General features: G+C 37.1%; 1 protein-coding gene across 1 annotated transcript in view; it reads right to left on the bottom strand.

Moving 5' to 3' along the window:
* LOC119231528 (butyrophilin subfamily 1 member A1-like) overlaps positions 1–13957 on the bottom strand; it is a 36231-nt gene that overhangs the window by 16561 nt on the left and 5713 nt on the right. The window contains exons 2-5 of the mRNA XM_054688610.1: positions 7775–7830; positions 7266–7317; positions 6143–6421; positions 3800–3916 (exon numbers count right to left, since the gene is read on the bottom strand). Of these exons, the coding sequence (XP_054544585.1) occupies positions 3800–3916; positions 6143–6421; positions 7266–7317; positions 7775–7830 (504 nt within the window). The remainder of the gene's footprint in view (positions 1–3799; positions 3917–6142; positions 6422–7265; positions 7318–7774; positions 7831–13957) is intronic.

Below are 13957 nucleotides of genomic sequence, written 5' to 3'. Positions count from 1 at the left end.
AAAGGAAATATAGGCTAAACACTACATGACATGGACCTCAAAGACATCTTTACAGACACATCACCCAAAGCAGTGAAGTGAAGGCAAAGATTAACAGCTGGGACTACATCAAATTAAAGAGCTTCTGCACAGCAAAAGAGACAATAACCAAAACAAAGAGAAACCCCACTGACTGGAGAGAATTTTTGCACACAACACTAATGATAAAGGTCTGATCACAAAAATCTACAAAGAGCTGATGAGACACAAAAAAAGAAAAACAAAGAAAATAATCCAGTAAAAAATGGGCAGAAGAGCTAAAAAGAAACTTCTCTGAAGAGGAAATGCAAATGGCCAGCAGGCATATGAAAAAGTGTTCAACATCACTTGTAATCAGGGAATGCAAATCAAAACTGCAAAGAGAGACCATCTTACACCAGTGAGAATGGCACATATTAAAAAAACTAGCAACAACAAATGTTGGCGAGGATGTGGAGTAAAAGGAACTTTCCTGCACTGCTGGTGAGAGTGCAAACTGGTCCAACCACTATGGAAAGCTGTGTGGAGATTCCTCAACCTACTAAAGATAGAGCTTCCATATGATCCAGCAAGTCCACTCCTAAGTATTTACCCAAAGGACTCAGAAACAGTAATTCAAAAGGGCACCTGCACCCCTATGTTTATAGCAGCATTATTACAATATCTAAGCTATGGAACAACCCAAATGCCCAAAAATAAATGACTGGATCAAGAAGATGTGGTACATATACACAATGGAATATTACTCATCATTCAAAAAAGATAAACTCATGCAATTTGCAGCAACATGGATGGTTTTGGAAGGGATCATGCTCAGCGAAATAAGCCAGAAAGAAAATGAAAAATACTGGATGGTCTCACTCATAGCAGGAATTTAGAAAGCCTAAATAAGGGACCAGGAAAAAGACTAATTATAATAAAGAAAACATCAAAATCAACAAGCAACTATAAACCAGAGACACACTATGGGGAGTGGGGAAAGAGATGAGGGATTGGGGTCAAAATAAGGGGGGTGGGAATTGTATGGGGAATATAATCAAAAAGAAAATGTATACATTGTCAAAAATGAAAAATGATGTGAGATTTATATGAAATAAAATATAAAAACATAAAAAAAGAGCACCTGTGTGTTCACTGCAGCACTTTTCACAATAGATAAGAGCTGTAAACAACCTAAGTGCCCATGCACAGATGAATGAATAAAAATATTGTGGTATTTATATACAGTGGAATACTACTCAACAGTAAAAATCGTTGAAAACTTGCCACTCACTACATGGATGGATCTAGAGATTATTATGGTTATGCTCAGTGAAATAAGACAGATGAAGTACGGTAGCCATTGCATGATTTCACTCATATGTGGTACAAAAGGAAATAAAACAATTGAATGAAATATCTAAATATATAGGTTACCAGAAGGGAAGTGGAGAAAAGGGTATAGTGGGGGGAGGGAGGATAAAATCTGGCAAAAGATGATGAAGGAGAGAATTGGACTTTTAGTGGTGAATATAATTTAATATATTCTGAGTTGATTTATAATGATGTACATGTGAAACTTATTTAATGTTGTCAAGTAATGTTGCCTCAATAAAAAATTAAATAAAAAAATTAAAAAATACATCCTAAAACAAAACAAAACAAAAAAAAAAATACCTGTACCTCTATTTATTGCAGCACTATTTACAATAGATAAGATAAGGAAACAACCCAAATGCCCAAAAATAGATGATGGGATCAAGAACATGTGGCATATATACACAATGGAATATTACTCAGCAATCAAAATAGATAAACTCATGCCATTCCCAGCAACATGGATGGAGCTAGAAGGAATTATGCTCAGTGAAAAAAATCAGAAAGAATAAGAAAGTATCAGATGGTTTCACTTATAGGAGGAATGTAGGGGGATCAAATAAGGGATTAGAAAAAATTATTATAATAAATTAAAAAACAAAGTTAATAGTCAACTATTAATCAAAGATACTGTAGGGGAGGCGGAGGGAGAGGGATCAAAAAGGGAGAGAAGAACACAGGAACTATGGTGACTTGACGGTGCACAGATGAATTGGTGGTGGGAATTTTAAGGAACTACACCTGAGAGGAGAAAGGGTGCATTGTACAAACAGGAAGAATGATGTAAATGATGTGTGTGTATATAGATAGATAGATAGATAGATAGATAGATAGATAGATAGATAGATAGATAGATAGATATACATATACATACACATATATAATAAAAAAATGAGTAGATCTGAATAAACATTTCCCTGAAGAAAACATACTGATGGCAAATATATACATAAAAAGATGTTCATCGTCTCTTATTGTTAGGGAAATGCAAATAAAAACAAGAATGAGATATCAACTCAAGGCAGTGAGAATGACTATTACCCATAAGACAAGAAACAATAGTGCTAAAGAGGACTTGGAGAGAAGGGAAATCTTGTACTCTGTGGGTGGGAATGTAAATTGGTGAAGCCATTGTAGACAGCAAGATGAGACCCCTCAAAAAACTTAAAAATAGAAATTCCATATGATGCAGTTTCCTATTTCTGGGTTTTTACCTGAAAAATATTAATTTGAAGAAATATAAGCATCCCTGTGTATTGCAGCATTATTTATTATAGCCAAGAGCTGAAAACAACCCAAGTGCTTATTGTCAGATGATTGGATAAAAGAAAATGTGGTATATATGCAAATGGTACACTACTCTGATAGCTTAAAAAAAGATAAAATCCTGCCATTTGCAACAACACAGACAAAATGAAGGGTGTTGCTTCATGAAATAAGTCAAAAGGAAGAAGACAGATACCACATTTAACTCATGTGAGCTATCCAGAGAAATAATCAGATGAGCTAATAAAACAAAAATAAAATATAGACTATAAGATCATCTTAGTGGTTACCAGAGGGATGGGGGAAAGAGGGTAGGTAAATCAGTTAAAAAGGGTCAATTGTATGGTGAAGGATACAACTGGTTTTAGGTGGTAAATTTAATTTAGCGCATATGATGATTTGTAATGATGCATAACTGAAACAAATATGATGTTATAATGCAATGCTTTTCCAATAAAAAGATACTAAACAAAGAAAATAAAAGTGAGACAACGTAGCCAAGGGTGTGATAGCCTGGTCTGCTTAGAGAATTGTAACTGAAATAGGAGACAGAGAAATGAACTCTCTAAGTATGTATTTTCTGCTAACGTTTAGGGAGAAGGCAGACATAGGCAGGTGATGGCCTGGGTAAATTCTGACTTGTCACTGTCTGTTTACTTATGCTCACACACACAACAAATGTTCTGAATACAAATCCATCCTGCTCTGCACTGCCCCTCCAAAAATCAGAGAACTCCTGACTTAAGATAACAGAAAAGGACACACATTTTAATACTAAACTAAAATTGCAGTTAACAAGAAATTTCACAGAGCATTTGAACACCTCTGGGTGGATAAACAAATAAATAATTCTAGTTTCTGAACCTACAAATTCAAGTGTCAAATCACAAATACACCATGTATATGTGTCCTTTTCTTGATGCTATAGCTGTCTTTGACCTGACAACCTTTATTATCTGACAAACATGCAGAGCCAGGAGTGTGCAACTAGAATTAATTTTCTTTACAAGTATTTTTCTTCTTAATTTTAAATACTAAAGATTCCCTACTAGCCATTTTGACTTTCTTGTTGCTATGTTATTTGATTTTTTCCACAAATGGTGCTAATTCCCCTCACCCCAACCCCACCACACCCCCCACTTATCTTTTCCCCATTTACCTTTGGCTTTTCTAGCTCGCACAGCATATACAGCACCAAAGGTTGCAGCAACAACCAGGACAGGAAGGAGTACAGCAAACAGCACCATCCAGGGATAGGACCAGGGCAACAAGGCATCTGAAAAACAGAGATCTCACACTTAAGATCCACTTGACATCAGGTGACTTGGCTGGTGCAATGAATCCAAAGATATTTTCTTCTGGGAGGCATCATTAGGAAGGGAAGAAATTCAAATTTCACTCACCCTTCCCTACAACTCAAAGGATCTCAGGATCCTAAAAAGTTTCCTGTTTCCATTCTTCTTCCTAATGTATGGACACCCAGAAATGATTATTATATAATTTATAAAGGATTTTATATAAATTATGTCAATAATAATAAAATAATGCCTAAGATTCTGATGTACCCTCAATCAAGATTTAACAAATATTAATGGTTTAATATATTTATGACATTTAGTTTTCTATTATAACTTGAATTTATTGATTTTTGCTTCTCTCAACCCTATTATTTTCCTTCTTAAATCTTTCAACTCCTTTCTTCAACATAAAATTCTAAGTGGGAGACTTGTTTAATTTTCCCTCCTTTAACATTGCTTTTCTAAGTTTATTTTAAAAATCTCCTCCTCTGACATTTCTGTTTGCCAATTCCAATTTCAAAGTTTTTCCTTCTAATTGTCTTAAACCTGTGTGACTTTTCAAACTAAAGCATAATGAGCATTTTACTTGTTGACAAATGCCATACATGTTTTAAATTTATATATGGTGCAAACATATATCATGACTTAGTATTTTACTGAGTAATGGGAATATGAAAGAAGCAAGCTATAGTCTCCCCAGAGTCCATACTCCACCTGGGGAGACAGTGAAACATATAATCAAAATAATGTGAGAGTGAAGATGGCACTGAACAGAATGGCTTAAAGGTGGCTTCCTGGAAAGGAGGAGAAAGTTAGGTCTTGAAGGACCAGTAGGAAATTCCTAGTTACAGCAAAATAGAACATGATGCTAACAGCCTATGTGGATATTACATGGTTGAGGATGTAACCAGCTTGATGTGAAGTAAGAGAGACAGGAGAGAGAAGGGAAGGGAGCAATGGCAAATGAGGCTGGAGAGGAAAAACAGGACAAGAAATGGTCCTGCTGAAAGGCAAAGGAATTTAAATAAGGAAATTTGCTTTTAAGAGAAATTGCAGATCACTTGGGCAAAGTTTGAGCATTAACTAGTAGCTATTGAGAGTCGATGGGGTATCTGAGCTCTTTTCTGTCTGTGATATGAATTATCATATTGCTATGAGTTAATCATTATAACTGTCTTATAAGGAAGACTTATTATTCCTATTTAACAGGAAGGTCACAAAATTGGTAGGCAGAATTTCCAGGATTTGATAGATGGGATAAAAACACCAAATTTTTTTTTCAAGTTTGTATCTGTTTATTTTATTATTGTTTATTTCACAAAGAATGTTTTTGTTTTTGTTTTTTTATATTTATTTATATATTTTTACATCATTGTTCATTTTTGTACAAGTTTGTTTTCTCCTCTCAGGTGTAATCCCCATAAAATTACAACCACCAAAACACCCGTGAACCATCACCATAGTCTCTTGTGGTCTTCCCTCCCCTGTTTTGACCCCTCTCACTCCCCCTCCCCTGCTGAATGTCTCTGATTTATAGTTTGCCTGCTAGTATTGTCATTTTTTTAATGATCCCTTGTTTGGTTCCCCTATATTACTCCTATGAGTGAAACCATCTGACATTTTTTTTCCTGCTGACTTATTTACTGTGAATAATTCCTTCCAGCACAGATGACTGGATCAAGAGGATGTGTTATGTATATACAATGGAATACTATTCAGCAATCAAAAAAGATAAACTCATGCTATTTGCAGCAAAACACCAAATTGTTAAAAAACTATGAACCAGAGACACTTTTAGGGGGGCGGGGGCGGGAGGGAGGGATTGGGGTCAGAATGGGGGGGCTGCAATTGTATGGGGAATATAACAATAAAATTTATAAAAAAAAAAAAAAAATTGTTAAAAGGGTCTTTCCATAGGTAATGGGATTAGAAGTTCAGAAAAAACCTTGACAGATTCAAAATATTTCGTTACCCTTTTAAAGCTTCTGTGCATCTATGCATTCATTTATAAAGTAAAATAATTGCATTTCTCTGTCACAAAGAACTACAAAACAAAGCAAGATGAATGTTTACTAGCTATTCACAGAAGAGTGACAATGGATGAACTAGAACATCCTTCTAGGTCCTTCATCATAGGTCTGTGAGAGTCAGACCTTCCTGAACAGCAGTGATATCTCGGGACACTGACTCTGGAGGGAACTGACCTGCCACAGAAATGTGCACTTCCTTCTCCTCGCTGAGGACTGGGTTCCTTATGAGACAGGTCACATCTTTTGAACTTTCATCCACTGTTATAGATGTTTTCACCCCAAATAGTCCATTTCCTTCTGGTGCAATTGTCTCAGAGTCTGGTGCCAAAAGCTGTCCTTGCTGGTCCCTCCATTGCACCTGAGGCTCTGGAAACCACCCCGTGGATGTACAGGTCAGCTTAACTTCCTTGGTGTTACCAGGCTTAATGTGAATATGAGGAGCAGCACCTGAACCTGGAAAAATAAAAGAGAGGCAGAGAAAGTATACCACTTTCAAAAATGTTATTGCCTTTTCACACTTTATTATTTAATTTCAATCTCATATATATATAAGTGGGGTTTAAAAATACTGACCACAGGGCCTCCCCAGTGGCGCAGCGGTTGAGCGCTGGGTTGCAAAGCTGTCTGCAGCCTCTGCAGTGCCAGTTCAATCCCTGGCTGCTCCCTGGCCACCGGAGGAGGGTCCCACATGGCGCGCAGACCTCTCCTGCCACCCGCTGCTCCCCTCAGCAGTGTACTCGGTCCTTCTGCCTGCTCTGCTCCCCGCTCTGGCTCTGGTGAATTCTCTCACCCTCCCGCATTTCTGACTGTACCCAGTGCTTGTATAAATAAACAAACAAACAAACAAATAAATAAATAAATAAATAAATAAATTTCTCTGGGGCAAAAAAAAACTGACCATAAAGAAAGTTTGGGAGGAGAAAATTAAATCGGTTATCTTAAATTTTAATAAGTTCCCAAATACCAAATATATCTATACCAATTGTTTTCTTTGTCCTCCCTTTCCTTTAAAACATTACCAATCATTTTATGAGATGATTCTTAAAGTTGGTAGCAGGACACTATCAACCCATTTGAAGACTGTAAAATTAAGGGAGCACCTAATATAGTGACCCCTTAAAACATATGTTCAAATCTAATCTTTAATATCTATAAACGTGAACCTATTTGGAAATACCCTCTCTGTGGTTTAGAAATTGATAAAATGGAGTCGCATTAATGTGGGCACTAATAAAAAAATGACAAATATTTTATATAAACAAGAGGAAATTTGGACATGAAGACATGCCATAATGACCTGGATGGCACGGTGGTGGCTCCCAGTGCTGGTACAAAGGTGAAGACAGAGACTGGAATGATTATGTCACAAGTGAAGGAACACCTGGGGCTAACAGAAGCCTGAAGAGGCAAGGAAGAATTCTCTAGACATCTGAGTGGGAGCATAGCCCTGAAGACACCTTGATTTTAGACTCTGATCTCTAAAATTGTAAGAAAAAGAACTTGTTTTCAAGTCACCCAGTTTGTGGTATTTACTTACTGGAACCCTAGGAAACAAGTACAACCTCCTATTAAACTGATGAAGGATATTATATAAACACCTGATGTTGCCTGAATGTCCAGACCCTGGAGAAACACCATGAGATGACTAGTGAGTGATGCTCTAAGCCCATGATGACCTGGAGGCACAGCGGTGACTCCCAGTGCTGGTGCTGAGACACTGTATTTTCAGAAGGTTACAGCTTTTACAAGTAGTACATGATGGTTATGAGGATAAATTCTAGATCAAAGTGTAGGATTTGTACTCACTGCCATTAGCAAGAGAGTCCAACTAATGACTTTATCTTTATGCCTCAAGTCTCTTTCTGTGAAACAAGAGTAATAACTATCTCAAATCTTTGGGTTGGTGTAAGCATTATCCCATAAGCATTGCTTAGTGGTTCATAATAGCAAACATGACTCATCTTAAAAAGTTAATCATTTAAGAATACAAAGGAAAGATGGTTTCATTCATCTCTTGGGGATTTTCATTTGAAAATGTATCCCATTATGATCATGTTCAGCGAAATAAGCCAAAAAGAAAAAGAAAAATACCGGATGGTCTCACTCATAGCAGGAATCTAGAAAACTTAAATAAGGGACCAGGAAAATGAATAACTATAAGAAAGTGAAAATCAAAATCAACAAAAAATTATGAACCAGAGACACTTTTTGGGGGGCGGGGGCGGGAGGGGAGGAATTGGGGTCAGAATGGGGGGGCTGCAATTGTATGGGGAATATAAAAATAAAATTTATTATTTAAAAAAAAAAAGAAAATGTATCCCATTATATCTTAGACTTTGGCTATCTCTTGGGGAAATTGAAGGAAAATATGGCTATAGGTAGCTGTTTTCTATAGACAATATATTTAACATGAATTTGTAGAAACATGATCAATATTTAATTCCGGTATCAGATTTTCTGGGGATAGAATAGTAAAGTTATTTGTTTTTTGGGTTTTGGGTGGGGAAGTATTTATTCATTTATTTTTCCACTCACCCTCCACTAAACCCTAAGTGCCCAAATCCCATCAACCTCTGTCTCCTAACCCTGCTCCTTGCCCCCTGTGCCTTCTGATAACCATTATATTCTTTCACTGAATTCAACATTTATTCCTACGATTCTTTGTGTGAAAATTGTTCTTTGAATCACACAATTTTGTTTTTCTTATTAAATGTATGTGCTAAGGGTAAGAAAATCCTCTGTAAATTTTGCTGTTTTAACCACTCTACTCCAGCACCAACTATAGAATAAGAAGGTGAATAGAAACTGCCAGTAGGGCTGGGGATGGGGGGTATGCATTATTTAAGAGGCTAGAAAAAAAAGTATTCTAATTGTTTTCTAACTCATTATCTAATCTGGCTTATGATACCAGGGATCAAAAAGAAGACAAAATTGCCAGGACCAGAGGAAAATCGGGTTACTGTGATTCTTCATCTTAGGAGTTTCTAGCTGGCTTGAGATCTGATAAGCTAATTAGATGGTATAGTTCAGTGTTGAGTTGTGACTTTAAGCAGAATTTAACTCAAATTTCACTGAAATTCAGGATTCTTCAGAAATTTCATTGCCCACAACCCACTGGATATTTCAACAACACAATGAATGAACTGCTTGTACTTAAGGTGTGAAAGAACTCTTCTCTGGGAGGGAGTACAGGACTCTGGGTTTTCCTGTAGAGATTGCATCTCCAGCAGGAAGTGATTACTGACCCTGGGCCAGACTTCACTCTTTTTTCCTTTTTTGTTTTTAAAGATTTATTTATTTTTGCATATAAGAGCTAGAGTGTAGGTAAGAGGTGCAAGGGGTAAGGGGAGTCACCAGAGACAGAGTGGGGAGAAGAACAGGCAGATCGAATGAAATACACTGCTGAGGGGAGCAGCGGGCAATGCAGGAGAGCTCTGCTGTGCCATGTAGGTTAGCTCCCTGGCTGGGGATCGAACTTGTGCTGCAGTGACTGCTGATAGCTTCATAGTGCTGAAACTCAACCCTTTGCCCCACCATAGAGGCCCTGCCAGACTTCACTCTTTTAAGATGAGGGATAGATCAAAGAAATGTGTTTAAGAAAGCATACAACCAAAAAGATCACAGGAAAACATGAAGTCTCCTCATAGAAAGCATCAGGAACTCTGAGAACCTAGCATTTGCTCTCAGACTGGCAAAAATAAAAACTCTTAATGCTACATGGCACCACACACTACACTAGGTGTAGGTGATGGGCACAAGTGGATCCAGCCCAGGAAGAACAACCCAAGGTCATAGAAGCATTCACATGAAAAAGGTAAGAATATAGGGCTTTATTTTCCTGATTTATATGGCTGAGTAACAGATATAAAAAGGAAATGGTTCTCACTATAATCAATAAACATGACTAAAAGGGCAGCCTTCCTGGAAAACATGCAAAGTATAAGTCCCTAAATTTAGGGAGCACAAAAGACTTACTCTTAGTAAAACATCTGGATTCTTCAGAATATATTTATGATTACTTATTATATCAATATTCATATACAAACTTATACAATAGGCTCAAAGGTGATAATTGCCTAAATAGCAAGACAAAAATTTGTTTCATAAATTTGGAATTCATTCCATGAGGACACAAGTATATCTTGCATCTGCATATTTTAAAGTTAGTTAAAATATAAAATCTAGAATATTTCTTATTTTTTAAATTTTTTTTATTTTTTTATTTATACAAGAAATGGGGTACAGTCAGAGGTGCGGGAAGGTGAGAGAATTCACCAGAGAAAGCAGGGAGCAGAACAGGCAGACGGAAAGAAGACACTGCAGAGGGGAGTTGCAGGCAAGGCAGGAGAGGTCTGCCACACCATGTGGGTTGCTCCCTGCACAGCTGGGAATTGAAACTGCACTGCAGAGGCTGTGGACAGCTTCACAGCATGGTGCTCAACCTGCTACACCACTGGGGAGGCCCAATTTATTTTTTTTAAACAATATTTGCTTCCCCCACCCCCTCAGGTTGAGTCCCCATAGAATTTCCTTCCCAAAGGCAACCATGCACCATCGCCAGTCTCCTGTTCTCCTCCCTCCCTCCCTCTGATTCCTCTCCCTCCTCCCTTGCGGTATGTCTCTAATTTGTAATTATCTGTTTTTGCTTTGTTGTGTTTTGTACTGTTATTTTTTTTACACTGATGTCTTATTTGGTTCCCCTATATTCCTGTTATAAGTGAAACCATCTGATATTTTTCTTTTTCCTTCTGGCTTATTTCACTGAGCATAATTCCTTCTAGCTCCATTCATGTTGCTGCAAATGGCATTTGTTTATCTTTTTTGATTGCTGAATAATATTCCATTGTGTATATATACCACATCTTTTTGATCCAGTCATCTATTTTTGGGCATTTGGGTTGTTTCCAGGTTTTACCTATTGTAAATAGTGCTGCAATAAACATAGGTGTACAGGTGTTCTTTTGAATCAATGTTTTTGTGTCCTTTGGGTAGATCCCTAGGAGTGCCATTGTTGGGTCATATGGTAGCTCCATTTTGAGTAGACTGAGGAAACTCCAGACACCTTTCCATAGTGGTTGGATGAATTTGCACTCCCACCAGCAATGTAGGAGAGTTTCTTTTTCACCACATCCTCACCAACATTTATTGTTGCTTATTTTTTTAATATGTGCCATTCTTACCAGTGTTAGATGGTATCTCAGTGTGGTTTTGATTTGCATTTCCCTGATGATAAGGGATGTTGAACATTTTTTCATATGCCTGTTGGCCATTTGCATTTCCTCTTTGGAGAAATGTCTTTTAAGTTCTTCTGCCTTTCTTGACTGTATTGTTTATTTTGTTTTTGTTGAGTCCTGTGAGTTCTTTTTATATCTTTGTGATCAGTCCCTTATCAGTTGACTGGAGTGCAAAGATTTTTTCCCCAATCAGTGGGATGTCTCTCTGTTTTGGTTCTTTGGCTGTACAGAAACTTTTCAGTTTGATGTAATCCCAGGTGTTTATCTTTGCCTTCGCTATCACTGCTTTGGATGATGAGTCTTTAAAGATGTTATTGCAATGTATGTCTTGTAGTGTTTTCCCTATATTTTCCTCTATATATTTTATGGTTTCAGGTCTTACATCCAGTTCTTTTATCCACTTTGAGTTGATTTTTGTGCATGGTGAGAGGTACTGGTCTAGTTTCATTTTTTTGCATATGGAGGCCCAGTTTTCCTAGCACCATTTATTGAACAAACTGTCCATATTCCATTGCTTATTCTTTGTTCCTTTGTCAAAGATTAGTTGTTCATATAAGTGTGGCTTTATTTCTGGGCTCTCTACTTGGTTCCATTGGTCTGTGCGTCTGTTTTTGTTCCAATACCAATTTTAATTATTATGGCTTTGTAGTATAGCTTGAAGTTTGGAAGTGTGATACCTCCTTTCTCCTTTGTTTGCATCAGTAGGACTTTGGTTATTTTTGTTTTTTTTGTGGTTCCATATAAATTTCATTAGTATTTGTTCTATTTCTTTGAAGGATGTCACTGAGATTTTTATTGGAATAGCATTAAATCTGTATATTGCTTTTGGGAGGATGGCCATTTTATTTATTTATTTTTTTTTAATAGAGGCATGTTTTATTTATTTATTTGTTAGTTTGTTTGTTTTATTTATACATGCACTGGGTACAGTCAGAAGCGCGGGAGGGTGAGAGAATTCACCAGAGCCAAAGCAGGGAGCAGAGCAGGCAGAAGGACTGAAGTACACTGCTGAGGGGAGCAGCGGGCAGCACGAGAGGTCTGCGCACCATGTGGGACCCTCTTCTGGTGGCCGGGGAGCAGCCAGGGATTGAACCGGCGCTGCAGAGGCTGTGGGCAGCTTCACAACCCAGCGCTCAACCACTGCGCCACCGGGGAGGCCCAGGATGGCCATTTTAATAATGCTAATTCTTCCAATCCATGAGCAGGGGATGTCTTTCCATTTCTTTGTGTTGTGTCTTCTTCAATTTCTTTTAACAGTGTTTTATAATTTTCTTTGTATAGGTCTTTCACCTCTTTTGTTAGGTTTATTCCCAAGTATTTGATTTTTTTTTTTTGCTTCAATTATAAAAGGTATGGTTTTCTTGATTTCTTCTTCTTCAGATTGATTGTATATAGGAAGGCCACTGATTTTTGTGTGTTGATTTTGTATCCTGCTACTTTACTGAACTGGTTGATTATTTTGAGTAGTTTTTCTGTGGAGTTTTTAGGGTTCTCTATGTATATTATCATATCATCTGCAAATAGTGATAGTTTTACTACTTCTTTCCCTATTTGGATTCCCTGTATGTCTTTCTCTCGTCTTATTGTCCTGGCTAGGACCTCCAGTATGATATTGAAGAGCAGTGGTGAGAGAGAGGGCGTTCTTGTCTTGTTCCTGATCTTAAAGGAAAGGCCTTCAGCTTTTCGCCATTGAGAATAATATTGGCAGTGGGTTTGTCGTATATGGCTTTTGTCATGTTAAGGTATGTTCCTTCTATCCCGAGAATTTCCAGGGCCTTCATCATAAATGGATGTTGGACTTTGTTGAATGCTTTCTCGGCATCTATTGATATGATCACTTGGTTTTTATTTTTCTTTTTGTTGATGTGTTAGATTACACTGATCCATTTTTGTATGTTGAACCATCCTTGTGCCCCTGGGATGAGTCCCACTTGATCGTGGTGTACTATCCCTTTGATACATTGTTGGATTCTGTTGGCAAGGATTTTGTTGAGGATTTTTACATCAGTGTTCATTAGGGAGATTGGCCTGTAATTTTTTGTGTGCTGTCTTTGTTTGATTTTGGTATTAGTGTAATGTTGGCTTCATGGAACGTATTTGGTAGTATTCCTTCTTTATCAATTTTTTGAAAGAGTTTGTGTAGGATAGACACTAATTCACTGTTGAATGTTTGGTAGAATTCATTTGTGAAGCCATTTTTGTGAAGCCATCTGGTCCTGGACTTTTGTTTTTGGGGAGTGCTTTGATTACTGCCTCAATTTTGCTACTTGCAATTGGTCTGGTTAGGTGTTCTATTTCTTCTTTGTCCAGCTTTGGATGATTGTATCATTCTAAGAATTTATCCATCTCTTCTAGGTTGCTGAATTTGTTTGCATATAAGTGTTCTTAGTAATCTCTGATTATTCTTTTGATTTCTACTGAGTCTGTTGTGATTTCTCCTCTTTCATTTATAATCCTATGTGTTTTCTCCCGTTTTTTTCTTTGTGAGCCTCGTTAGAGGTCTATTTTGTTTATTGTTTCAAAGAACCAACTTTTGGTTTCATTGATCTTTTGGATTGTTTTTTTAAATTTCTATTTCATTTATTTCTGCTTTGATTTTTATTATTTCTTTTCTTCTACTGGCTTTAGGGAGTTTTTGTTGTTCTTTTTCTAGTTCTTTGAGGTGTGAGATTAGGTTCTTTCTTTGAGTTCTTTCTTATTTCTTGATGTGAGCCTGTATTGCTATATATATTCCTCTTATAACTGCTTTTGCTGC

This window comes from Talpa occidentalis, unplaced genomic scaffold (genome assembly GCF_014898055.3).
Source record: "Talpa occidentalis isolate TD23 unplaced genomic scaffold, MPIMG_talOcc4v2.1 talOcc4.7, whole genome shotgun sequence".
In the NCBI taxonomy this organism is placed as follows: domain Eukaryota; kingdom Metazoa; phylum Chordata; class Mammalia; order Eulipotyphla; family Talpidae; genus Talpa; species Talpa occidentalis.
The sequence above is the reverse complement of the archived record's forward strand: the minus strand, read 5'-3'. Positions and strand labels throughout refer to the sequence as shown.